The sequence below is a fragment of the Pogona vitticeps genome, chromosome 1, assembly GCF_051106095.1.
Source record: "Pogona vitticeps strain Pit_001003342236 chromosome 1, PviZW2.1, whole genome shotgun sequence".
Classification (NCBI taxonomy): Eukaryota; Metazoa; Chordata; class Lepidosauria; order Squamata; family Agamidae; genus Pogona; species Pogona vitticeps.
Window position 1 is genome coordinate 56,349,288 of NC_135783.1, and position 26,639 is coordinate 56,375,926.

The 26,639-nt window shown below is 40.7% G+C and overlaps 1 protein-coding gene across 3 annotated transcripts in view; it reads right to left on the minus strand.

Moving 5' to 3' along the window:
- Positions 1-1,825: 1,825 nt before the first annotated feature.
- Positions 1,826-26,639, minus strand: part of CHRM3 (cholinergic receptor muscarinic 3) — a 295,948-nt gene continuing 271,134 nt past the window's right edge. For all 3 annotated transcript variants that reach the window (XM_072993175.2, XM_072993174.2, XM_078383123.1), the window contains one exon: positions 1,826-5,752. In XM_072993175.2, coding sequence (XP_072849276.1) covers positions 3,931-5,733 — 1,803 coding nt within the window. In that variant the 5' untranslated portion in view covers positions 5,734-5,752 and the 3' untranslated portion in view covers positions 1,826-3,930. The remainder of the gene's footprint in view (positions 5,753-26,639) is intronic.

Below are 26,639 nucleotides of genomic sequence, written 5' to 3' on the forward strand. Positions count from 1 at the left end.
TGGAGCTCTGTGGAGAGATCTGTTGGGATGAGAGCGACTGGTTATAGTGGGAGAAACCACTTAGGAGAGTGTTGTTTCTTTTGTTTGTATATTTGCTTCTCTGCTTTTTATTTTGTATAATTCTGTAATAATTTTTTTAAAAAAATGAAAAATTCACTGAAAGATTTCTGTTTTGCACTACTGGATCTCCCAATGCACTTGATAATAAGAAATGCTTGTCCTCACTGGCCTTTTTCAGTGATATGACCAGAAGGTGCTGGAGGCTTTCCTCTAATTCAGTGGCCATCTGTCTATTTATTTGTTAAAAACTATTGGTTATGTTGACCAGGAAAACATTTTGTGCTTTTGTGAAGAGTGTTTTCTTTTGTTGTCTGCAGGCAGTTTAAACCACATCACAAATTTGTGTGGATTAAACTCCATATCTCTCCTTTCATTCACTGCTTAGGCTGCACACAGGTTTGGACATCCTGCACAGGAGGAATTACTTAGGCGCTGATTTGTAGCACATCCTGTCTCTCTCCCTTTGCCCCCCGCTGTATTCCTTGTTCTCAGAATTGCTTTTCTTCCATTTTCTTTCTTTCTTTTTTAATAGCTGTTTCTTGACTCCCTTTTACATACCCTGGTACATGATGAACAAGGTACTGTATTAAGCATCTTGGAGATGATGGTTTCCTAAATGTCTTTGGTAACTTATGAGCTAAAATAAGAAAACAACATTTTTAAAAATGGGCCTGCCATTCAAATTGGGACACACTTTTTCAAATATGTTCTTGACATTCATTCACATGCTTGGGGTAATTTGCCGCCTATGTTTTAGGAATCTATGTATCATTTAAATTTACATACAATCTTTCCACATTGTGGTGCTCCAGGTAATCTGTTTTATCAACTAGTGGCCTTAATTTTCAAAGCAATGTGCCACTGCATGTCATACATGATGAAAACCTAAACACATGACTTCGTTGGAGAAAACCAACTAGAGCCCTTTCACCTGAGTCAGTTGTAGTCCTACCATTACATAAACTGAGGCAGCTGTCTTAGGAAGCCGATACAGAAGGATGGAAAGCAACAACAACGTTGTGGAGAACAGAAATGTGTGGCCACAAAGCCTGTTGTAGGTTTTGTAAGCTAGCCTGCTGATTTGGGTGTGGTAGAAGAGGCTGTCCTGTTACCCACTGTTGAAGTAAGATTCAGTTGCCTGCCTGGCTGGCTTCTGTATGTTGAATGGGGTTGGGGGCAGCATCTTGACCTGAGCTTCAGTCAGCAAATACATTGGGCTGTCCCTGACTCCTTCCATGTTCATGACCTGGAAATGTTTGGAAGGTCTTCAGCACCTATACAGTGTGACATGGAAAAATTCAGAAGAGTTGGATATTGTTTTGAAAATGTAGATTGTTGTTTCTCTGTACTAGGAAAAGTAGTGCTTGTTGAATGAATACATGTTATGCAGCTCTTAAGTACAGAAGAACCATGTGACAGAGAAAGTGAGGCAATTCTCCTCCATTCCCCTATCTGTTTATTCTTGACATATGTAAATGGTAGCTCCCTCTACCCACTCCCAGCTCTGTCCAGTCCTCTGATTCGTGAATCTCCAAAATGGCCTCTCTTCCTCAGATAATGAGGACCAGTCTCAAGCACTGCAGAGTAAATAGTCCATCTTTTCAACACACACAAATGCAACCTATTATCAAGAGTGATGGGAAGACCTGAAAGCTGTATTCATTTCTCAAGAACACCTTCATGATTTTCTTCTAAACGACAGTACAGCTGTAGACCAAAGAGCAATATTTATCAACACTTAAATAAAACATTTTGGTGGCACGTATGTATAAATATATCTTTATATTAACAGAACACAAAATGAAATAGCTCAGATACATATACACTATTCAATATACTTCCACTGTTGTCAAAATCATCTGTAAACACCATCTCACACTGAATACAAAAGCAGCTTTTATACCAGTTATGTGTTCACAACATTGATTCCCCTTTTCATAAAGGAAGCTGCATTTTTTAAAAAATATATAATTTTTTCAGATCTGAGTGTCAGTTCAGAAACAAAAGGAGAGGGAGGGAAAAAGCCTCCTCCAATGCTTGGTCAGTTGAAAGCATAATATACAAAATTACTTTTTCAAAACAAAGATAAATATGATCTGAAACAATGCTTTAAAGTACAGTCCTTTCCTCAGGGAAATCCTGACTTTTATAAAGTACAGTATAAGCACAGCCCACTTTGACCATCTCCTGTGCAAGCATCACTGAGTGAACAGGAGTTGCATGTGGTGGGGTTGTGGTCAAGGTACGAGGTACCGACTGCATTATAAATTCCAGGAATCACTGGTCACGTTTCAACTATAAATATTAAAGCCCTTTTTTTTTGTCTTTCTGAGAAGGTGCTTGGCTATTTGAAATAGCAAACATCTGACATTGATTTGGGACATTGCACTGCACAGACTTGAAGTTTTTACTACCAGTAGTAATGATAACACCAACAATAATAACCACAGAAGCTTTCAGAACTGACAAGCATTTGGAAAGTGCAAGTTTTGTTGTTGTTTGTTTGTTTTTTAAATGCAATTATTTCCCCAACGTCTAAAAATTTATTCCTGATGTGTAGGAAGTCGAGGCAGACACTGATTCTGAGAAACTCCTAGTGCAGTCTGGTTAGAAACCTGCTTGCTCTACATAGGTAGCTGGAGAGAAGTAATATGCTTACTCCATAAACAATACATCCTCTACATATCAAATACTTGAACATATTGCTTGCCAGGAACCTACTCATTATTCGATCCCACCTCCTAGTTCCAAACCAGCAAAATGGTTAGATCTCCTTAATCTGTGCAGGAATAATATCCCAACATCTAAGTGAGCTAGAGCCTCTTAGGACTATGCTGGATACTCTTAACCCATTGTATCAGCACAATAGATCTAAGGACCAGATTGAAAGTCCATCTGGATGATGTTCACTTTAAATGCAGAAATGCATCCTGCAGAGAATGCAATCTGAACTCTTCCATGCTATCTGTTACATTAAATGCTAATGTGGACCCTGTCATCTGGGTGCAACCTTTGTCCTGCAGCTGGGAAACTACGGGCTCTTCAAGATCCAACTCTGTATGAAAAATATACATGCCACCAGAGTCCACTGCAAAAATATGTGGCTATATTATGTGCCCTTCTGGTATTCTTCATTGCTGTATTTGTTTGCTGTGTGAGTTTTGCCACTTTCAGGAGAAGCCAAAATGTCAGAATAAATAACATGTAAATAAGAGCTGAAAAGCAAAATTTCAAGGCCCCTTATGCTACTCATATCTCACAATCACAATAGTAAATGCCTGCAAAAACACACATATCTCTCCCGGTAGACAGCCGGCAAGGCTCTGAGTGCATGGGGTGTTATTAAACAGATCCTTTAACAACTTAGACCAAAGAGTTGACATTACACTCCAAAAGAGGAGAGAATGGGAAACCCTAAGACATTTGGAGCAACCTATACAGTGCTTAGAATACACATTCAGAGATTTTGTTTTGATATATCTGTTCAACTGGTGTCTTGTGTTGCGCTGAATCAACTCTCTGGGGACTTGCTGAGAGTGGGTCAGCTACTTGTGTTCACCTGAAAACCCAGAACAGATTTATAGCTGGAGAATAACTTTCATATTCAGCTTCTTGAAATCTTCTAGGAAAACCATCACATGTCTGATTGTTCCTGTATAAAAACCTGTGTAATAACACTTTTTTCTTTTTCTTTTTTGCTCAGTATGCCTTAAATGTTACATTAAATAGGAAATATTAAAAGGATAAATACATACACCAGGTTGCTCATTTCACATCTTAAAGATGAAGTATTTATAGCTATCTCCAGCAATCACCCTCTCATTTTTGCAATCCCTTTAATATTTGTTTCCATTGTTTAAAAATACCATTCTATGAAGTTTCCCGTGGAATCCGCTTATGAAAAATAACCGACTGTCTCTGCTGATACTGTTGCTTACGTCGTTTACGTTTGTCACACTGACACAGCAGTAACATCTTGAAAGTGGTTCTGAATGTTTTGTTACACAGTGCATAGCACATAGGGTTCACTGTACTATTGATGTAGCAAAGCCAGTACCCCAGGTTCCAAAAGGTTTTGGGGATGCATTTATCACAAAAGGTGTTTACCAGGACCATGATGTTGTATGGAGTCCAGGTGATAATAAAGGCAAATAAAATGGCACTGAGTGTCTGTGCAGCTTTCTTTTCTTTAATGAGTGACATTCGTTTCCGTTTTGTGATCTGACTTCTTGTCTTCAAGGCAAACTTCTTGGCCAGGGTCGCTTCCTTGCACGATAAAGGCAGGGCAGCAGCTGCCTTAGACTGTGCTGGAATACCATCAGAAACCTTTTCTGTGTGTACAGCTGATCCTGGTTGAACTGAAAGCCTGGGAAAGCACTTCTGTAATTGTCCGTCCTCCATACTCTTTTGTGGATGGAGTCTTTTAGGTCTCCTTTCCTTTGACTCTGCATCCAACTTTTGCAGTTCATCTTCTGATGCAGGCAGGTCTTCTGATGAGGGAAGTTTTGTGGAGTTGATGATAGTGTTATGCCCTGGGAGTTTCAGCACAATGGAATAGATAGCTCTGGTCTCAGAGGCAATGTCTTCCTCATCAGAAGAGGCAGAGTTCTCAAGAGATGCATTGCCATCATTGTTGTTCCAGCTGTCGCTGCTGCTGTGCTCCTGATCAACCTGATCTGAGCTCGGTTTCCAGCTCCTGGATGTCATCCAGAAGTGGCAGCCCCCATATTTCCTTCTGTTGGGGCGCTTTCTGTTCTGCTGCTGTAGCTCATAGCTGCTACAGCTTCTTGAGCTGCCTGTTTGGTTGACAAAGCGTGCCTCCTCAGCTTCACTGCCAGAGGCCTGGAGTCCTGCTAACTCTTTGGTACGCTTCTCTGTCTCTTTGTATATCCTCCAGTACAAAATACTCATAATGGTGACTGGCAAATAAAAGGCAGCTATGGCAGTGCCAAAAGTGATTATTGGTTCAGTTAGGAACTGAATATAACATTCACCTTCAAGAACAGTTCGCTTTCCAACAAAGTACTGCCAGAACAGAATAGCAGGGGCCCAAAGGATAAAGGAGATGACCCAAGCTAAGCCAATCATCACCCCAGCCCTTCTGGTTGTTCGTTTAGCTCTGTAGGTAAGTGGCCTGGTGATGGAAAAGTATCTGTCAAAACTTATGACCAACAGATTCATGACAGAGGCATTGCTGGCCACATAGTCAATCGAGAGCCACAGGTCACAGGCCAAGTTTCCCAAAGCCCAGCGATCCATGATTATATAAGTGGTGAAGAGGTTCATGGAAATAATACCAATGATCAAATCTGCACAAGCAAGACTCAACAAGAAGTAATTGTTAACAGTCTTCAGTTGCTTGTTAACTTTAAAAGCCACAATCACCAGGATGTTTCCAATGATGGTCACAAGGGCCAGAATGCCGGTGAGGAGAGCAATCAAGACAACTTGCCAGACAGTATGGCCACCCAGAGGATCAGGAGGTTCTTGTTGTGACACATTGCCCATTTCCATGGTGGTGAAGGAGAAGCTCTCATTTGTTTGGGAGAGGCCATGGCTGCTAGTATATGGTGGTATATCACTGAGCCTCCCTGTTCTCTGAGGGTCCTGAATCCAAAATAAGCTTCCATTTGAAACTAAGGAGGAAATTGTACTATTGCTAGATGGGACCATTGTGACGTTCTGACATATTCTGCAAAGGGAAGAAAGAAAAGAAGGGAGAAAGTGAATTATAATGTGTTCCTTCTCTCCTGCCACCACCACATCAATTAGGATTAACTAAGTATCTGAGACACTAAGTTGATGTAAGATGGTTAGTGGAGCAACATTTCTCAGTAACAAAAGCTAACAAAGTTTAGGTGAAAACATACATTAAAACCCCACCACCTGTATATATAAATTACTGCAAAGAACAACACTGTCACACTTCTATGGCTTTGAATAAGTCTAAAATTTCTGAGACTTCATAAAATATATGAAGCCTGCTATATCACAGTCACTTATATGTGGGCAACAGGCTCCCCAGATGAAACAACACAAAGCTTTCATATTGCCTGGTACCACTACTTCAAACAGTGTGCTTTTTAATAGTGAGGATAGGCAATATGTGTACATGTGAATCAACCGCTTAAGGCAGGGAGTAAAATGACAAAGAAGCATATAAAGATTTGGCAGAAAAATAAGGAAGGAATGTCCCCAGATGTTATTACATAGAGAAAAGGAGAACATATAAGGCCCTGTAAAATAGGATACTGTCAATATTTGTTGTAATGGAGTGACTGGCCACAGGAAGCACACAAATACCCACATTTGCCAGCATTCTACAAATATTTTTCTGTAGGAGGCTTACATAAATCTTCTTGGAATATATTTTACAATTCTAACATTCATATTATGTGAAAGTAAACCCTCCTCCATTGTAAAGTCACAATTCTTCCTTCCCCTATTAATATCCATAATTTGTTTATGCACTGCACTCAAAAGTGCATTCTGGAATACTTTCCCTATAAAGCTGAGGTCTATTGTGCACTTGCTTTTGGACAACAGCCCGAAGGACAAAGCTGGGTAGCTACAGGCCTAGTATTCAAAATCTGATCTCCTTGTACAGGCAAGATAATTGGCAAGCTTATATTTCTCCTTTGTGTGCACAATTATCTGGATGAAGGAGATAAAGTTTACCCATTGCAGAATTTGAAAGTTTCAACTTAAGAAAGTATTATAAAATGACAATCTCTGGGTTGTGTTAAAACTCTAGCAAAACAATACTGTCTGAATTCCTCTTTGTATCAACACATAGCTCTAGAACTGGAGGGAAATCCCCCAGTAAGTCTGAATTCATTATTCCAGTTACAAATGATCACTTTTCTAATATTCTTCATTATTGTGTTTGTAATACATTTGCTTCTTTATTTATGCTCTTGAGGAGCTCTGCTCTTTTGAGAAGCCTGCTGCCAACTAGATAGTGGCCTAGTGACTCAATATGGTACTTCAGCCAAAAATAGATTTTGGTTTATTAAACATAATTCATTCTGAATAGAAATTAATTAGTTCTTTAGGAGCTATGCTAAGTTTCACGCATTTACGTAGGTTTAACAGTCTTGGCACTATGGTGGATACAGACACACATATGTGGACACACACATAGTTTTACTAGAGAGAACATTATGGATCTGTACTTAATGTATGTATTATGCGGCATCAAGTAACTGTTTTAAAAAAGTAATGTCATACATTAATTTTAAGGGTAAGAACTTTGAAAATAGTAGCTTCAAACCTCAATCCTTATAAATTAGGCAACGAGAAATGACAATTTGTTCATCACTTGTTACCATTATTGTATTAATACTAATCAAAATGCATGAGGTATATGACACTGCCCCATATATATTTCAAGTATATTTGTAATAAATTTAAATCATGAACCACCATTAAGTTAAGCACATGGATTACAAAGATACTTTCTGTATCAAACTGCAGTAGCACATCACATTTTATATTCTAGACGCTCTGTGACTCATTTGCCTCATAAATTCTTTTGCCATTTTGCAGCCACTCCTAAATGATTGAAATGCATTTCAGAGAGATCTTCCAGAAATGAATTTAGCTGTGTCACTTTGGTTTTAGCTTTAGCAACTTGCCCTGAAATGAACTAAGAAGCTACAGGAAGAATTCATATTGCAGAGAATGTGATATGTTCTCAAAACTTCACTGATATACGCAAATTGTGGTTACAGTATGGATACAATCTCATCTAGTCACCCTTTGCAGCTGTCTTGAAACCTCCCAGTCAGCAATGGTACCACTGTTTCAGGGTTTAGGGACAGATGTCCTGGACCACATGGAAGGAGGAGGCCCCCCCCAAACATAGCACATCTGGTGTTTTATATATGCTTTAAGTAAAGCAGCGCACATTCCAAGAAGACACTATCAATAACACAGTTACATTAACAGTCTAATGCAGAGGTGAGCAACATGTGGCTTCCACTGACATTACTACAGCTATCCATGTGTTCTCCCTGCCACTGAACTATACTTTGCAGTAGGTTAGCCTGAAAAATAGCACTTGGTCCAAGGCCAGGCAGTGTGTTCCAAAACTCAGTGGGTTACTCAATACATGTCTAATGTTCTTTTTTAAAATTAAAAACCACCAATCTAAACCATTAATTCAAATCTTTCTTTAAAAAAATCTCTAGTTTATGAATGTGTGATATTGTGCTTCTGTACCCACAATTCAAAAAGCCAGGAAATGGCCTGATATAGCTTCACACTAATGTCCCTGCACTGCTAGCAGGAAAAGGAATGCCAAGCTGTACATAACAAAATGCAGCATGAATGTTGACAACACCAATGTCCGGTCCGCTGCTGAGTTCTTCGGCAGCATGGAGCAGCCATTGTCGCATTCCCGGGATAACGTGAGACTAGGTAATTTCATAGAGAGAGATGAGAGGATGGGGATGGAGAGTATTTAAGCTAAGACTCTGCCTACCTTCTGCCTCTTCCTTTTTGGCAGACAGAGAAGGAGGATGGAGTGCTGCTCAGGAGATCTAATTAGGACTGCGTCACAGTGTCAGATGCCATTTTGGATGGTGGGGTTGCATTGGTGCCCCCCCCCATGGTTTGCTTATTGGGCTTCGGCTAGGACTTTCAGGGCCTATAGCCTGATGAGATCTTAATTATTTGTTTTTTTAAAGGAAAACAGAAGGGGGGAAGTAGAGGAGCGGAGGATGGGGTGCAGCACGGCTGTTAGGCTGGGCTTACGCGTACGTTAAACCTGCAAGTGATAGTGCCCAAAGCACTGTTTATAATTAAATAATAATTAATTAATTAATTAAGAACGAATGAAAAGAAAAAGGGTTAGGAAGTGAGGAACTGAGGTGTTTTACTGTAAAAAAGCGCCGTTCTGCGAGAGACGCTAGGAGCCATAGGAAGGCTAAACTCAAGGATTTGGCAGAAAACTTATTAACACATTTTTCTGCTTTAGAGGAGGATCATGCAGCTGTACAACCATCCAGGAAAGGGACTGCTGTTTCCATGGTTCACCGCAGAGTGGGTGTGAGGTGGATGAGCAAGGTACAGCATCATCCAAACCTGGAAGGCTGGCCGCTGTGAGGCAGAGAAGGCATGATGAAGGCCAGGAAGCTATCTGGGTGGAAGACAGCGAACCATCAATATCAGACGTCACATGTGAGTTAGAGGCTGCACAACACACAGTGACACCAATGCCAGTTTGGCCTTGGCTGTTTAGTGGCCAGTTTAACACACCAGCTCACATTCCACATGGCATGCAGGGTTCGGGTGTTGGTGATTCCCAATGGCAAAGTACTTCTACCCCTTTAGCTCCCTAGGCTTCCCCGTACATGCAGGCATTTTCTCTTGCGTTCTTTGGCCGAACACCAGAAGTAGGTGTGTGGCCATATCTGTCAGTACCGGATACAGGCTATAACACAGTGTCTCTGAATGCGTTGCCTTTCGGGGATTATGCTATGCCTCTAGGTGACCACCTAGCACCAGCAACTAAAGAAAACATTGAGAAGAAAAGTATGTAGACCTATTCAAACCCCTCAATAGAGAAGTAGAAAAGAAGGATGTTGATAAGGAAGACAACCGGGAGAAGGAAAGATGTAGAAGGAGTAAGCCAGATAGGACTGGTTGTCAGGATTTATCATCTATGCTGGGGTAATTCTGAGAGGGCAGCCCTGGAGGGTGCTGGCTCTCTTCCAATATTTAGATTTGATTTACCCAGCATATGCAGACTTTGTGGGACAGGCTTGGTTGACATATGATGAATCGTTCCGTATGTGCAGTGCGATTCATCCAAATTTACACAGGGATGAGCCATTGCCAGGCTTCTGGCTGCAGATTATGACTCCAGCTAGGCCTAACCCCAGAGAACAGTTTGACAGTGGTCACCTGATCCGTAAAAAAGGACGTGAATGTGGGTTCCTGTGCTGGCACAGGTCAAGCAGTTCAACCCCGCTTTCTCTGTTGGGATTACAATGCTAAGGGCACGTGCTCATGTAAGAGGGATGTAGTTTCCATCATGAATGCTCGATTTGCAGGGTCAGCACCCCAGCACATCATACTTTAGAGCCAGAGCGCAGAGGAACGCTGCCAAGGATGCTGGAGGTAATAAGAAGGTGTCCCTGGCAAAGGACCTCAGCCAAATTAATTTAGAGGTACTGGGGGACTGGTTGGTGGATTATCCATGGCCAGTAGACACCCAAAATTTGTTGGAAGGTTTCACGTTCGGTTTTAGAATTCCAGTAATGGGCAAGTGTAAGGCTTTTTTGCAAAGAACTTGAAGTCTATAAAGGGCATGGAGAGTATGACAAAATTAGAAAGGAAGTATCCGAAGGTAGGGTGTTGGACCTTACCAGCATCCCCCATTAGAGAACCTCCGTGTATCACCCTTGGGCCTTGTACCCAAGAAGAATAAAGAAGAGTTCAGGCTCATTCACCATCTGTCTTATCTGGAAGGGGAGTCAGTGAATGATGCTATACAACAGGAGCATGCACACTGCTTCTTTTGGTGAGGCAGTGTGCATGGTGCACAGATGCGGACAAGGGGTGGAACTAGCGAAATGCAATATTAAATCAACATTCTGTATTCTTCCAATCCATCTGCTAGACTTTGACCTCTTAGGTTTTTTATTTTCAGCGTTCTTTCTATATACATAGGGCCTTGACAATGAGATGCTCTGTCTCCTGTGCTGCATTTGAGCGGTTCAGTTCATTTTTGGAAAGGAAGCTCAGATGCAGAGTGGGTTGCAGAAGTACCGCCCATTATTTAGATAATTACCTTTCTCTGGAGCAGCCCACACTGGACAGTGCACATTTATCTTACGAGACGTTTCAGTCATTGACATGAGAATTGGGAGTACCCTTGGCTGAAGAAAAAAACTGAAGGGCCTGCGACTTCACTTACTTTTTTAGGGATTGAGCTTGACACTAAGCAGCAAGCTTCTAGGCTACCAGAAGATAAACTAGTGGCACTTAGGTACAGGATCCAGCTCCTGTTAAGAAGTAAGAAGGTGTCCCTGAAAAAGTTGCAGGAGATTTAAATTTTGCCTGGCTGTGCATTTCTACGCCATTTATGCAGGGCCATGAAGGGACTGTGTCGCCCTTTTCATAGGACAAGGGTAACCAGAGGTATGAAACAGGACCTCCAAATATGGAGTCAGTTTTTAGCTGATTTTAATGGAGTGTCCTTTTGGAGGTCCGAACTGCAATTCCAGTCAGAATTTCAGGTGCAGACTGATGCAGCTGGATCTCTAGGCTTTGGAATTTATTTTAATGGAAGATAGTGCACTGGGATATGGCCTGAGGAATGACACTAGCACAGTATCACAAGGGACCTCACTTTTAAAGATTTTTTTCTGGTTGTAGGGGCTTTGTGGCTGTGGGCGTACGAATGGGCTAATACATCGGTATGCTTCTGGTGTGACAATCAGGCGATAGTTCATATAGTGAACAACCTTGCATCACACTCAAAATGCATTGTGGCACTTGTGTGTGCATTTACGTTGTGTCCACTGAGGTTCAATTTTTCTATTCACGCAAAGCACATTCTGGCTCTGGATAACAGCCTGGCCGATGCTCTATCACACCAAAGATCACACGGTTCAGGAAGTTAGATCCAGGAGCCAACAAAGTTCCGGAGATGCTTCCAGCAGAGGTCTGGCAAACTGACACGTTGATGTGGAATGAGCAATAGGCTTGTCCTTGGCTCCAAGGACACAGAAAGCCTATGGGCAGTGAGTATAAAATTCCAGGAGTTTAGAAAGACTGTGGGGCTGGAATTGAGTTGGCCTGCCCCTGTTGAACACCTTCAGCCGTTTCTAGTGTTTCTCCATGGGAAAGGCTTAGCACCTGGTTCCAACCAGGGTAAGTTGTCAGCTTTAGCCTTTCATGCTAGGATTCATGGGTATCAGGACTATACCTCTGACCTTTGTATCAGGAAAATGATCGAAGGCTACAGTAAAGACAGGGATTGTGTTAGGGATTCAAGGACACCAATATCCCCGGAATAGTGGGAGAAGATATGTCAAATGTAGCCTCTTATCTGCGGGATGCATATGAAGCTGCGCTGTTTCAGGCAGCTACATTGCTGACATTTTTTGACATGTTGAGGATTAGTGGGGTGGTAGCATCAGGCGAAGGGAATGCATCAAAAATGGCTTTACAGATGCACGATGTGGCTATAGAGGAGAATACTGTGCGGGTACATATTTGCCTATCCAAGGCAGATCAGCGCAGCAAAGGAGAGGAACTGACTGTGGGTCTTTGTTCGGTGGCAAGTCTTTGCTCTGTAAAACAGGTAATTATTTGCAAGTTAGAGGACAGGGCCAAGTATATTTTTTCATGCATGAGAATGGAACCCCTTTGACAAAAGATCAGTTCTGGAAAATGACTGATTTGGCCTTAAGCAGAGCAGGGGCTCAGGATCTGAATTTCAGAACTCACTTATTTAGAATTGGAGCAGCCTCAATAGAAGCTGCGCTAGGCTACCATCCTGATGACATCAAGCTTTTGGGGCGATGGTCATCTAACACCTATCATAGATATGTAAGAACACTCCCTCACATCTAGGCAGGTGTGTATTTTGTCTTGCAGGTCCACTCTTACAGGATAGTCTGCGACAGGTAATGTTAGTGGGCCACAGGTTCATTTTTTGGGCTGCAAGACATACTGCTCAGTTGGTGTGGGGGAGCGATTTGGGCCTCACAGATAGCCCAAATTGTGTGGAGAGGGATCCGTGGACTGTTCTGGAGCCAGTTATGCAGAGCATCTACATTTGGCATGCAATCAAGATGTCTTGATTATACATCTGGGAGGTAACGACCTGGCAAAGCAGGGTGGCAAGGCCTTGGTGTTGGATGTTATTCGAGACCTCAGATGGCTGAGGGCAACGTACCCCAAGATAAGTAGTCTCTGGTCCATGATCATCCCTCGGCTTGTTTGGGTGTCAGGTTCAGTATGTTAACACCATAAGCAGGGGGGTTAACAGAGGTGTGTAGATCTGTATGTGATGGTCTTGGATCGGTGATTGGTCACCAAGAGATCCATGCTGACAGGCCTGAGCTCTTTTGTCAGGATGGAGTACATCTCTCCAACAGAGGTTTGGAAATATTTTTGGCTGACTTCAGGGGGGCCTGCTTTTGGAGCTTGAGAGACTCGATGCGGGCATGGGCCTTAAGCGTAGCTTGCCCCTTGTCGTGGCGGGTAGTGTGGATATAACAGGTTTCGGTGAGTCCCCTCACAAACTCAGGTAAGGTATAGCTCATCTGATATCCCATCACTGCAGATTGTGTCTTCTTCTGGGGTAAGGGGACAATGTCTGGTCCACTGCAGAGTTCTTCGGCAGCGTGGAGCCGCCATTGTCCCATTCCCGGGATAACACGAGACTAAGCTCACAGACAGAGATGAGAGGATGTGGGGGGAGTATTTAAGCTAAGACTCCTTCTATGTTCTGCCTCTTCCTTTTTGGCAGCCCATTTGCCCGCCTTGAATACTAGTGTGAATTTTACTGGTCATCTGTTTGGGGGCTGGATAGGAATTTTTGACCCGTGTCCTGATTGGCCTTTGGGAGCGGGGGTCATTCATCTATCCCACACTGGACAAGATGCGTTGGCATAATGAGTGGTGGTCCAAATAGTTCACACAGGTGGGTAGTGCGGATAAAACAGGTTTTGGTGAGTCCCCTCACAAACACAGCTAAGGTATAGCTCATCTGATATCCCAGTGCTGCGGATTGTGAGATTACAGTGTTTGGGGGAGAAGATCCTCTGGAGCCGCTCCCGGACCAACAGTCAACAAGAAGAAGGGGACTTGAGGTCCGGGGGTTGTCAAATTTGGGCTGGCCGGGGTCTCGCTGTCTTCATGACTGCGAGATCTTGGAGCTCAGGACTCACCCATAGTTTGGTAGGGGTCAATTGAGACCCCTCTGCAAAACTTGTCTCCCCACTACAGCAGGGCCCCCCTCAGCAAAACAGATAAACTGAAATTATAAAGCTGTTAAAGTTTTTTCAAATGATGCTTTAACTAATCCCATCAAAGTATTAATGTCATGTTACCCTCGTTGGGTTAAAAGTTACTAGGTAAAGGTAAAGGTTCCCCTTGACAAATTGTCCAGTCGTGTCCGACTCTAGGGGGCGGCGCTCATTCCGGTCTCCAAACTATAGAGCCAGCGTTTGTCCGTAGACAGTTTCTGTGTTCATGTGGCCAGTGCAACTAGACACAGAATGCTGTTATCTTCCCACCGAGGGTGGTCCCTATTTATATACTCGCATTTTTACATGCTTTCGAACTCCTAGGTTGGCAGGAGCTGGGACAAATGATGGGAGCTCACCCCATCATGTGGATTCGATCTTACGACTGCTGGTCTTCTGAACTTGCAACACTAGAGGCTTCCACAGTTTAACCTGCAACAGCACCACGTGCCTTTAAAAGTTACTAGATGAGCCTAACTAATTAAAAATTAGGTATTAAATGTTTTGCCATCATATATCTGGCCCTCAGCAATTTCTAATGCAACAGGATGTAGGAGCACGGTTGTGGGAGGCTAGCACTAAACTAAACTCATGAATCAGGGCTAAATTTACTAAAGTCTGCTTCATGGTTCATAGTGTTAAAGGGGCTGGTAATTTGGTGCACACACGCATTACTCCTAAACATTACTTTGTATTTGATGTGATCATGGATAAGGCAGGTTCTCCATTGCAACTGCTTTTTAAATGCATTCATTTAAACACACTTACAGAAACTGCTTCAGGAGGCTTATAATGCAGCTGGATTTGTGGACACACACATATGCCTGCCTTTTATTTAGTGCAACACAAGTTCAGTACTCTGAAGGAAATACAAACATTCTACTGTCATCATTTATTTTATTGGCTGTGGATTGAGAGGACCAATCAGATCACGCATCCTTCAGTCTCGAGAAACTATGGTAACGTGCTCTGTATGGAGGACTTGGAACAATGTCTAGTGTGGCTGAGAAGGCCAATTTGAGAGTGACAATCCCTTCCACACTGAAGACAAATACAATCTGTCCCCTGTCCACCTCCCTGATTTTGCTGGTTTCTGGACTGCCTCTTTGTCTCTTCAAAATGGGAGAGACCGTGATTCACCGTCTGCCTCGAGGCTGAACACTCAGATCTCAAGGTTTCCCATCTGTTGACATCCATTCCTAAGGCCTTCAGATCCTGCTTGTAGATATTCTTGTATTGCAGCTGTGGTCACACTCAGCAATAGGTCCACGACTAATGTATATAATGTATATATATACTCCAGTTGTGTACAATTAATCTTTTTTTGAAATTTGGAGATATAACAGGGAGGCCACTTAACCTATCTTGGAAAAGAGTTTCACAGACTAGGAGCAATCACCAAAAACATCTGTCTCATTTCCTCATCAAACATGACAGTAGTACATAAAGCTTGATGTTGGGTCTGGAAGAGCTGGGTTCAAATCCCAATTTAGTCACAACTTTTTTTGATATTCATGCACCAATTATTGTTTCTTAGCCAACCGTAATGTTGTTTTGCATATAAAATGGTGATGGGGAAACTAAATAAAGAAATAATGACATTTTGCCGTGCCCAGGGGCTCATGCAATATCTTCATGACACGATGGCCAAAAACCAACTGAGCAAGCATCAAACAGCTACAGATTCATGAGAATACCACAGGGATACCTCATGAGTTTTACAGAAGTAACATCTAATTTGCAGAAGGCAATGCAAAGGGATGTGAGAATGGATTTCAGTAATCATCGGGGGGGGAGGGCAACAAGATGTGAGTTCCTTCAGATATACAATTTTTATATCTTAATATAATTAGAAAATGCCCTATTTTAACTTTTAAAAGGTTTTAAAAATAAAGTTAAAATTGTGTGTGTGTGTGTGTGTGTGTGTGTGTGCGTGCGTGTGTGCGTGCGCGTTTATTAGGAAGCAGAGCAAGTGGGGCATAGTGGATATCATGAGGGACCCAGCACAGTAGTCACTGACCATGTTGCCTGGGGAAATTCTGGGAGGAGTATACAAGAAAGTAACCTCTGTGTATATTATGTGCTATCAAGTTGTAACCTAACATATGGCAATCATAATAGGATTTTCAGAGGACATGAAATATTTAAGAAGTGATTTTACTGTTGCCACTTTCCCCCCTGTAAACTTCCATTGCCAAGCAGGCATTTGAGTCTCTCATGCTATTTACTACACCCACTTTGATCTGCTTCCTAATAAACACAAAACTCTGCTTGCTAATAAATACGTGAAGATCCTATGCACATTGATTGATGTATAATACTCCATTTAAGTTACTAGACCATAATCTGTCTTGATCATGAATCAGAAATGTGTTTCAGAATCCCTGAAAGTGGATTCAGTTCAATCCAAACCACTGGTTTCAAGATATTATGATATCAAAATTTCAATTTTCTTTCACTATTACATTAATACTTTGCTGTCTCCACTAGGTGGTGTAGGAAACACATGGCATATCATACAAATAGAAATTGCCTCAAAATACCTTAGTACTATTTTCCTCAATGCTTACTTGGGTGACTCTGGGTCTCTAATATTTCACAGATAGAAAACATAGCTAATTCAATGGCATTCCTCCAAACCCAAACCCAAACCCAAATGTAACGCGCGCATGCTCTCTCTCTCTCTCTCTCTCACACACTCACTCACACACACACACACACACACACACACACACACACACACACACACTTCAAACTCTTCAAAATCTGACTCAATTAATCAGCTAGATATTAAATAAATATGTTGCAGATTGATACAAATCAGAATCCTGTTTCTCACCATGTTGGTGAGAAATGTTTATAAATAATTGTAAAGCTAGAGGTTTGGTGGTTAGAAATATATTCAAGGCACTTTTTGAACTGATCTTTCTCCTTAACTAATTTTTGTTAAGCCCCCAAGAGTTTTTGATGCAATTATAAATTGTACTGTTGCATATAAATTCACAATTTGCAAAAAAGCATATGGTCACTTGAGCATTAGTCAGAACACCAAACTAAGATAAGCAACTAATTTGAAAAATCAATTCAAGTTATGACAATAGCAGCCGTGGACTTCTGATCTGCAGTTTGTTGATTGGGAATCTAGCAGAACTTTTGGCTTATCTCTTCTCCAGCAACCAGAGGAACAATTCTTGTTTCCCTCTAAGGTTCTCTCTGGTTGGGGAAGATGCAATCCAGAAAGTTGTCTTCTATGGGTTCTTATGTAAAACAAAACAAAACATGGACTGAATGGCCATTAGGATCAGGGAATATGCACTGGCTTGCAACTTATATATGATAAGCTGGATTTCCTATGAAATTGCGGTTTATTATGACATTTAAATCCAGAGTTTATTCATTCTGTTAGAGTGACTGTGTTGAAGGTTATTAATGAAAATATGTTTATAATTTACAGTCTTTAATTAGAAGTGTAGTGTAAGTGTCCTTTCCTGTCAAGATTAATTAAGTCTTGTTCCACAACCTGGGATAATCAAAGGCTTTATATTTATGACAATCCTAAATCAATAGCATTACCTTGAGCTGCCAACACAGCAGTTCAAAAGCATGTAAAATTCGAGTAGATAAATAGGTACCACCACGGTGGGAAGGTAACAGTGTTCCATGTCTAGTCGTGCTGGCCACGTGACCACAGAAACTGTCTACAGACAAACGCTGGCTCTACAGCTTGGAGACGGGGATGAGCACCGTGCCCTAGAGTCGGACACGACTGGACTAAATGTCAAGGGGAACCTTTACCTTTACTAATTTGCACTGGAAATGTTTATATGGCTGGCTTGGTAGCTCAGTGAATTAGGTATAGTTCAGTTCCCCACTAAGCATCTCAGAACAGCCAGCCTGTGTGGCCTTGGGCAAGATGCACAGTCCCAGGAGATCCCCAGAAGAATGTATGTGTCTGAGTACTCTATACCAAGAAACCCCTGAAATGGCTGCCAGAAGTCAGAATTGACTTGACAGCACACAATATTTAGATGAAGAATGTGAAAAATAATTGAAAAATTTCTTATTCTTGTTTTCATAGCTTTTCCTCCAAATAGACAGAAAGACAGACAGTTGTTGCTGACTGACTGTTCTGTGCCAGAACCTATTGTATTCTGCTCAGTTTAATGGTCTTTGTACTGAAATCCTCAGCACATAAGTAGTAACAATCCTGTACAGTCTAGTGTTTCTCCTCACCTTTCCATGTGAATATTACACAAGACATACGAGGTTTTTTGCATGAATGTTAATAATCCTGTGCAGTTGACACTTCTTATAGGAAACAAGATAGAACACCAGAAAAATTCCATCAGATTTCCTGAGATTGCGAAAGAAAGAAAGAAAGAAAGAAAGAAAGAAAGAAAGAAAGAAAGAAAGAAAGAAAGAAAGAAAGAAAGAAAGAAAGAAAGAAAGAAAGAAAGAAAGAAAGAGTTATGCAGAGAGATCTTGCTGTGAGGAGAAAAATAACAATTTCCCCAGTCAGTTTTTGCCTAAGAACAACAGGCTGTAAGATTCACATCCCTAGACTGACTGACTGACTGACTGACTGACTGACTGACTTTCTTTCTTTCTTTCTTTCTTTCTTTCTTTCTTTCTTTCTTTCTTTCTTTCTTTCTTTCTTTCTTTCTTTCTTTCTTTCTATCTATCTATCCATCTATCTATCTAAAAGGTTCCCCTTGACAATTTTTGTCCAGTCGTGTCCGACTCTAGGGGGCGGTGCTCATCCCGCTCTTCAAGCCATAGAGCCAGTGTTTGTCCGAAGACAATCTTTCCGTGGTCACATGGCCAGTGTGATTTAGACACGGAACGCTGTTTACCTTCCCACCGAGATGGTACCTATTTATCTACTGCCATTCACATGCTTTCAAACCGCTAGGTTGGCGGGAGCTGGGACAAGCAACGGGCGCTCACTCCGTCACGTGGATTCGATCTTACGACTGCTTGGTCTTCTGACCCTGCAGCACAGGCTTCTGCGGTTTAGCCCACAGCGCCACCACGTCCCCCACTCTATCTATCTATCTATCTATCTATCTATCTATCTATCTATCTATCTATCTATCTATCTATCTATCTATCTATCTATCTATCTATCTATCTATCTATCTATCTATCTATCTATCTATCTATCTATCTATCTATCTATCTATCATCTGTCTGAATTGCTGCTATGTGATTTTGAGATTTTCTTCTTATGTTTATGTCTATATATGAAGGAGGTTAACGATACAATTAATGCCCTGTCTCTCAATACTATATGCAATTTTGATGTTGTAAGATGGCAGTGATCATTCTGGAATGAGCTGGTTTCTTCATTCTGTGATTATTCCAAGAACACAGTTGCACACAACGTCTGGGTAAATCTAGGGAATGACCAACATTAATTTTATATTGACTGTTTTCAAAGTGTGTTATTTTTTAAACAGCTGATCTGTGTGCTCCACTGCACGCTGATTAGATGAGAGCATGGGTATATGCCTTAAGGTAATTGTGTGATTACACCAAGACAGTTACATTTCTCTTGGCCTATAGCCACATCCACTGAAAACTGCAGCAACCTGAAGATGCAAGTGGCATAAACAATGGCAATAAAAAAAAGAATAGCAAATTTCTAAAGCATCAGTACCAAAGTGCAAACAAGATCAGTCTACCAACCCTGATGAAGAGCTTCAGTTCATCATCTGTAGAATTAGGGTTCCAGAAATTAATTCCTAGACCTAAGAACCCTAACTGGCTGAAAATGCAGCATGAAGATACTACAGTGGGGTCTTGACTTAAGAACGGCTCGAGTTAAGAACATTTTGACTTAAGAACCGCTCTCATAGGAAAATATTGACTTGACTTAAGTACTTAGATTTGAGTTAAGAACTGAAAAAAAAACACGTGGGAGGCAGGGAAAGTGCAAAATGTGAACTTTCAGTTAACTGTTGGCCAGTGAAAAGGGTGCCTGTCTGCTTCCTCACTCCTCCCAGCGTTTAGAGAGTGGATTGGGAGACAGTCTTCAGACTGCCTGGTACTGGACTGCCTGGACTGTATTTTCCCTGCCTTCCCTGAACCTTTCTTGCCTAAGAAAAAAAGAAACAAAATATCCCCCTCTAGTGGTCGAAGGCGGAATAGCAGCTTCCCATTAGTTTCTATGGACGGAAAAGAGCAGATACGAATCAAATGGTTTTCAATGCATTCCTATGGGAAATGCAGATTTGACCTGAGAACTTTTTGACTTGAGAACCGCCTTCCAATACGGATTAAGTTCTCAAGTCAAGACCCCACTGTACTACTTGCTATCACAGTATAACTACCAATACAATTATCAATGGGTGCTGATTAGAATTTAGAAGATAATAAATGTGAATAGGTACTGTATCCAGCTATGAGACAAGATGCCCATTGTAAGATCTGTTTTTTGGTGTTTTTTTTGCTTCTCCTTGATAACATGCAGAGGCATCTTTCTGCCACTAGAGGAAAACATGGAGGAAGAAGGGAAGAAAAACAATAGTTCTTGATCAGAAGCCTCAGCCCAGAGTCCACCTTGGTGAGTAGGAATATAATCCACAAGCTCTTCAGATTGTGGAAAAGGGCCAGAGAAATAAAATTGCTAGAACTCAATTTTTCTAACCAGTAGTGAAATCTTATCCTTACTGAACTGACCAATCAAAGATGAAATTATGAAGTATACAGGGCTACATAGTTTCAGAGATGTAACTTGACCTTGTTAGATCTCTGTAACAGTCTGAAAGAACTGAAAGAAACAGTGGTGCAGAATATGAACTTCTGTCATTTGGTAGGTTATACAATTCCTCTTTGTTGACCAGGCATTGTGTAAATGTTATAAGCATGGACTTTTGCATGGTTAGCAAGTACGGTGTTCAAGTATGATTTTATGACAATAAACAAGTACAGTATATGATCAGAAAAGAAGCAGGTATCAGTAATCCAAGAATCAACACTCTTGTCCTAAAGCTTTTTAGAACTTAAATTTAAAAATCTCTATATACTGTATCAAAGTCAGCATGGGAATAAAAAAAATTGCAGATACAGGAAAATACAATGATGAACTCACTGGAAGGAATGACTTAGGTAATGCTAAAATGACTAAATAGATATAGCTTGATTTAAAGAGAGGGAGAGGGATGGAGAGGGAGGGAGGAAGGGAGGGAAAAAATCCAAGAAAGGCAATCTGATAGTTGTTTGAAACTAGCTGAACATTCAGCACTGAAAGAAGGGAGAGTATGTAAGGCATCTCTCCCTGCTGGGACCAAAGAAGGCTTCCTGAATGCAAGAGCAGCAGTTATAACGGAGAATTTCCATTAGCTTAAAGCAGCAATAACTCTTTTAGTTTCTTTCCTCTTGGCCTAGAGCCACTGCAAAACAAGGACACTAGTAACTATTTGCAGCAGCTAGAAGTGATGGGAGAACACAGCTAACAATTGAAGCCTTTAAATGTAGTGTGCAGAATAATTCCTATTTTTTTTTCCAAGTGTAGTATTTGAAAGTGAACCAAATGAACAGCAACTATCTTGAGCCATTTGTATACAAGGAGATAGTAACTGTCCAAACATGCTCTTTAGGCAGGCCTTCCCTCCTGTCAATACTCGACTTTATTTTTATTATAATTTTCTGTTTTTCCATCTTGAGCATTACTAATGCATTACTAATCATTATTCTTTTGAATTGTTTTTAACTGTGTTTAACTGTTTTAGTTTACAATGTTTAATGGAACCCACTCAGAGCAGACTTTGTCTAAAAGGGCGGGACAGAAAATAAATAAATAAATAAATAAATAAATAAATAAATAAATAAATAAATAAATAAATAAATAAAAATTATAATGTTTTTAATGTTTTTAATGTAAATGGTGTTGCTCGTAATTACAGCTTAGAAGTAATCATGGTGCTATGATTTCCCTTGATGTGAGTGCTCCTTCTGCTGGTACAGCCTCACATTACATTTGTGGGGGGTTTTTTGGTTGCTGTATCACATGGTTGACTCACACATACAGCTGCAAAATCAGCTGTCACTCACCCTGAATGTGCATCTGATTTTTCATGCCTAAATGAAAACGTTGGTGCTCATTTTGTTTCCTTTAGCTGAGTTCTACAACCTATTACAGTCAACTTAAATCCCTCCAGATTTGATGAGCATCACCTCCATACCTTCATCCAAGTCATTTATAAAGATGATGGACAACAGAGGGCTGAATCCAGCAGTATGTCACTTGTCACTTTTCTCCAGTATAATGAAGCACTGAACTATGGATACAGACCGTCAACCAGCTTATACACCCACCCAAGAGTGGCATCACTGAGCACATGTTTTAGCAGCTTGGTCACAAGAATATCAGAAGAGACCTTGTTAAAAGCCATTCTGAAATCAAGATACGCTACATCTAGATCATTCTGCTCATCTACATTAGAAAATGAAAACTGAATAATCAATGATTACTTAATAAAATACTGTATATATCCTGTAAAGTACTTCAAAATAAATGAAAGTCACCTATTCATGGGAATGGAGAATCCATTTTACAGTCCAGAAACATGAAATATATATTAACACATTAATATGAAAAAGGGGCATCGGAAGGAATATGGACTTCTAAACTTCTCAAATCTATATCCCATCTAAAGCATAAGGGAGCTTGTTCTTATCTTAAGCTGGTATTTAATACACTCTTAACATCTAACTTATGGGCTAGAATCTGCAAAGTAGTGCTGGAACAAATGTTGCAAAATGAGTTTATATACATACTGTTGGTGGGACTGACCAAAGATATGATGGGAAATAGGACTCTAAAAAGCTTGAATGGTGTTGTTGTTTTTTTTGGGGGGGGTTGTTGTTGTTGTCCTTTGATTCTATGGCCAAGGCAGCAATTAGACAAAAGGAAGGTGATTATCCTTCTTTTTAATAACAATGAAGTTGAAAATTGCAGGGTAATGAAAACTTAAAATCTTCCTACTATTCAAATACAGTTTAGCGAGATATAGCAAATACTAACTATGAATAAGATCTCACATCAGATTTTATTATGGGTTTTGATAGAAAAGTGATGCTCCATTCTAAAAGCACTAAGTTGCATCCAAACAGTAGTATTCACATCAAGGCAATTCTAGATTTACACCATGAGTATTTATGGGTATGCAGAAGCTGATAACACTAAACTAATAAAAACTAAACTATCTGAAATAAATCTATGGGTTATGGAATACACAGAATGCTGATGGGAATTCTAGAGATCAAGGGAAAAGGAAATGGCCAATTATGTATCATTGTGTTTCAAAAGAGATTAAAAAGTCCTAGGACCCCTCTGAGTCCCAAGACTTTTTAATCTCTTTTGAAACACAATGATACATAATTGGGCTGGAGGACAAATTTGAGCGCTATGGTGTTTCAAAGGCACTAACACAAGAGCCAAGAAGCAGTTGTCAAAAGAGCATACATTAACTGTTGTCAATCTCAGTTGAAATTTGCTCAACACTGGCAAGCACACGTACAGCCCTGAAACACTGGTACACCTTAGTGCTACACAGTAAACACTTGGTAAATCCAGTGTTTCCCACCACATATCAACAAAAAGGGGATGAAAATGGAGGCTGTGTTTGGAAAAACCCTGTGTCTCTGATAGCAGACAATCTGGGTGGGGGACAACTTGTGCTGGAACTGTATCTGGACACGAGGCTTAAATATAAACTAGCTGTCTGAAGGAAGGGAGGGAGGGGAAATTTATGAAATTATGGATTCTTTTAGGCATCTGATGAAAAACAGGAATCTGTTGGGAATGTTAATTCTATGAACCCACATCTTATTCTCAATCTGTGTATATATGAAAATAAACTTTGTATCATAGCAATATCATAGGTTACCAGATGTCAGCTTTTCAGGAAAGTGAATCTTGAGAAGACTGGGCTTCTGAAATGTATCAGCACTCAGAAATAGGGTGTACAGTCATGGCCAAAAATATTGGCACCCTTCAATTCTGTCAGAAAATGCAACCCTTCTCTCAGAAAATTGTTGCACTTGCAAATGTTTTGGTACTCACATGTTCATTTCTTTGGTTTGCGTTGGAACAACAACAAACAAACAAACAGAGAAGAAAAGTCAAATCTGATACAATCCCACACAGAAACCCCAAAATGCACTGGCCAAAATTATTGGCCATACTTCCCACAAGGTGGGGGGTTGGACTGGATGGCCTCAGTGGTCTCTTCCATGACTCTATTAGCACCTTGTCTAAATTGTAAGAAATAATTGCTTTTCAAGCATGTGATGCTCCTTTAATTTGTATTTAGACACACCTGTCACAAGTAAGAGGTATGGGCAATATAGTAATCACACTTGCAACCAGTTAAGATGGAGAAAAGTTGACTCAACCTTTGTGTTGTGTGTGACACTGAGCATGGAGAAAAGAATGAAGTGTAAGGAGTTGTCTGTGGATTTGAGAGGAAAAAATTGTGGAAAAACATCAACAATCTCAAGGCTACAAGTCCCTCCCTAGAGATCTTAATGTTCCTAAATCCACTGTGTGCAATACCATCAAGAGGTTTGCAGCCCATGACACTGTAACTAACCTCCCTGGACATGGATGTAAGAGCAAAATTACTGAAAAATTACAATGAAGGGTTGTTCAAATGGTGGATACAAAACCCAGATTAACTTCCAAACAAATTCAAGCTGTTCTGCAGACACAGGGCACAACAGTGTCAGCTCACACTATCTGTCGCCATCTGAATGAAAAGGGATGCTATGGTAGGAGACCCAGGAGGACACCACTGCTGACACAAAGGCGTAAAAAAGCAAGACTGGAGTATGCCAAAACTTATGTGACAAAACCACGACCCTTCTAGGAGAATGTACTGTGGACAGATGAGACAAAAGAAGAGCTTTTCGGTCAAGGACATCATGGCACTGTTTACAGAAAAGGAAATGAGGCGTTCAAAGAAAAGAACACAGTCCTTACAGTCAAACACAGTGGAGGTTCAAATGTGTTTTGGGGTTGCTTTGATGCTTCTGACACTGGATGCCTTGACTGTGTGAACGGTATCATGAAATCTGATGATTACCAAACAATTTTGGGGTGCAACGTAGTGGTCAGGAGGTCAGTGTCAGAAAGCTGTGTCTCCACCAGGTAGGACAATGACCCGAAACACACTTCAAAAAGCACTCAAAAATGGTTACAAACAAAGCACCGGAGAGTTCAGAAATGGTCAGCAATTATCTCAATCCCATAAAACACCTGTTTGGAGAAGACATCATTCAGATCTGAAGGCCCTGGAGGAGCTTGCAAAAGAAGAGTGGTCCAAAATTCCAGTAGAGAGGTGTAAGAAACTCATTCATGGTTACAGGAAGCGGTTGATTTCAGTTATTTTTTCCAAAGGGCGTGCTGCCAAATATTAAGTTAAGGGTGCCAATAATTTTGGCCAGTGCATTTTTGGGCTTCTGTGTGGGATTGCATCAGATTTTATTTGTATTTGTTTTTGTGTTGCTCCAACACAAACTAAAGAAATGAATATGTGAGTACCCAAATATTTGCAACTGCAATAATTTTCTAAGAGAAGGGTTGCATTTTCTGACAGAATTGCAATATTTGTGGCCATGACTGTACATGCACAGAACTAGCAATTAAGTCTAGGCTTGAAAGCTGATTGGAAACAGAATATGAAAATGTTAAGGAAAATGAAGAGCAGTAGAAGAGCACATATCCTGTGTGTTCTTGAACAAAGCATAATTCTTAAAGAGAAGGGATGTACTACAACACTGTGCAACAGGCACTATTTCCTACTACAAAAAATAATAAAATACAATTCGAATTCATTTATATAAATATCAACATTGTTTTGTTGAGCATCCGAGAAGCAAAATTTCATAGTTGCAGCTGTGAAATATCAAAGCTCAAACAGCTCAAAGAGGAGCTGTTTGATTACTCTTACACATCCCCGTCCTTTCATCTGTCCTTTATCATGCATTTAGGCATAGAAGGTAGCATCTTTCACTGCCAAAGTGGAGGTAAATTGCATCAGACAGAAGGAACAAAGAGAGCTTCATTAGTGAAACAGAGGAAACAACTTTGCCAATGTAAAGTGTCAGCAGAAAACATCAGGTTTAGTTTCAGACTCCAGTGACCTTATAAGTACAGAGCAAGTAAAAAGGGAATATTAAAAGTTATGGCTGTTCTTTACTGAGAATCATCACTGCATTGTGAGAAATGGGTGAGTGCTTTTCTCCTTGAAATCCCACCTCTTGCTAGCAATCTTCCTTTCATTTCATGATGGCTGTCATGTTTCTTTCATGTTTTATGACGGGAAATGTGCAAAAAAACAAAAAACAAAAAACAACAGCATAAACCATCATTCTTAAGAAGAACCAATTTCCACAACAGCTTACTTATTAACCTTACTTCTATAGCTACCACTAGAAAATCAGCTGTGATTCTTGTGAAGGCAGTTCTAAGTTTCCCTTCTGAACTTCTACTGAAGCTCTTTTAGGTTCCAACATGCAGAGGAACGTCTATACACACAAAGTCTGATTCCTTCTCTTCCATGCTGGACATCCTGAACTGTTGAA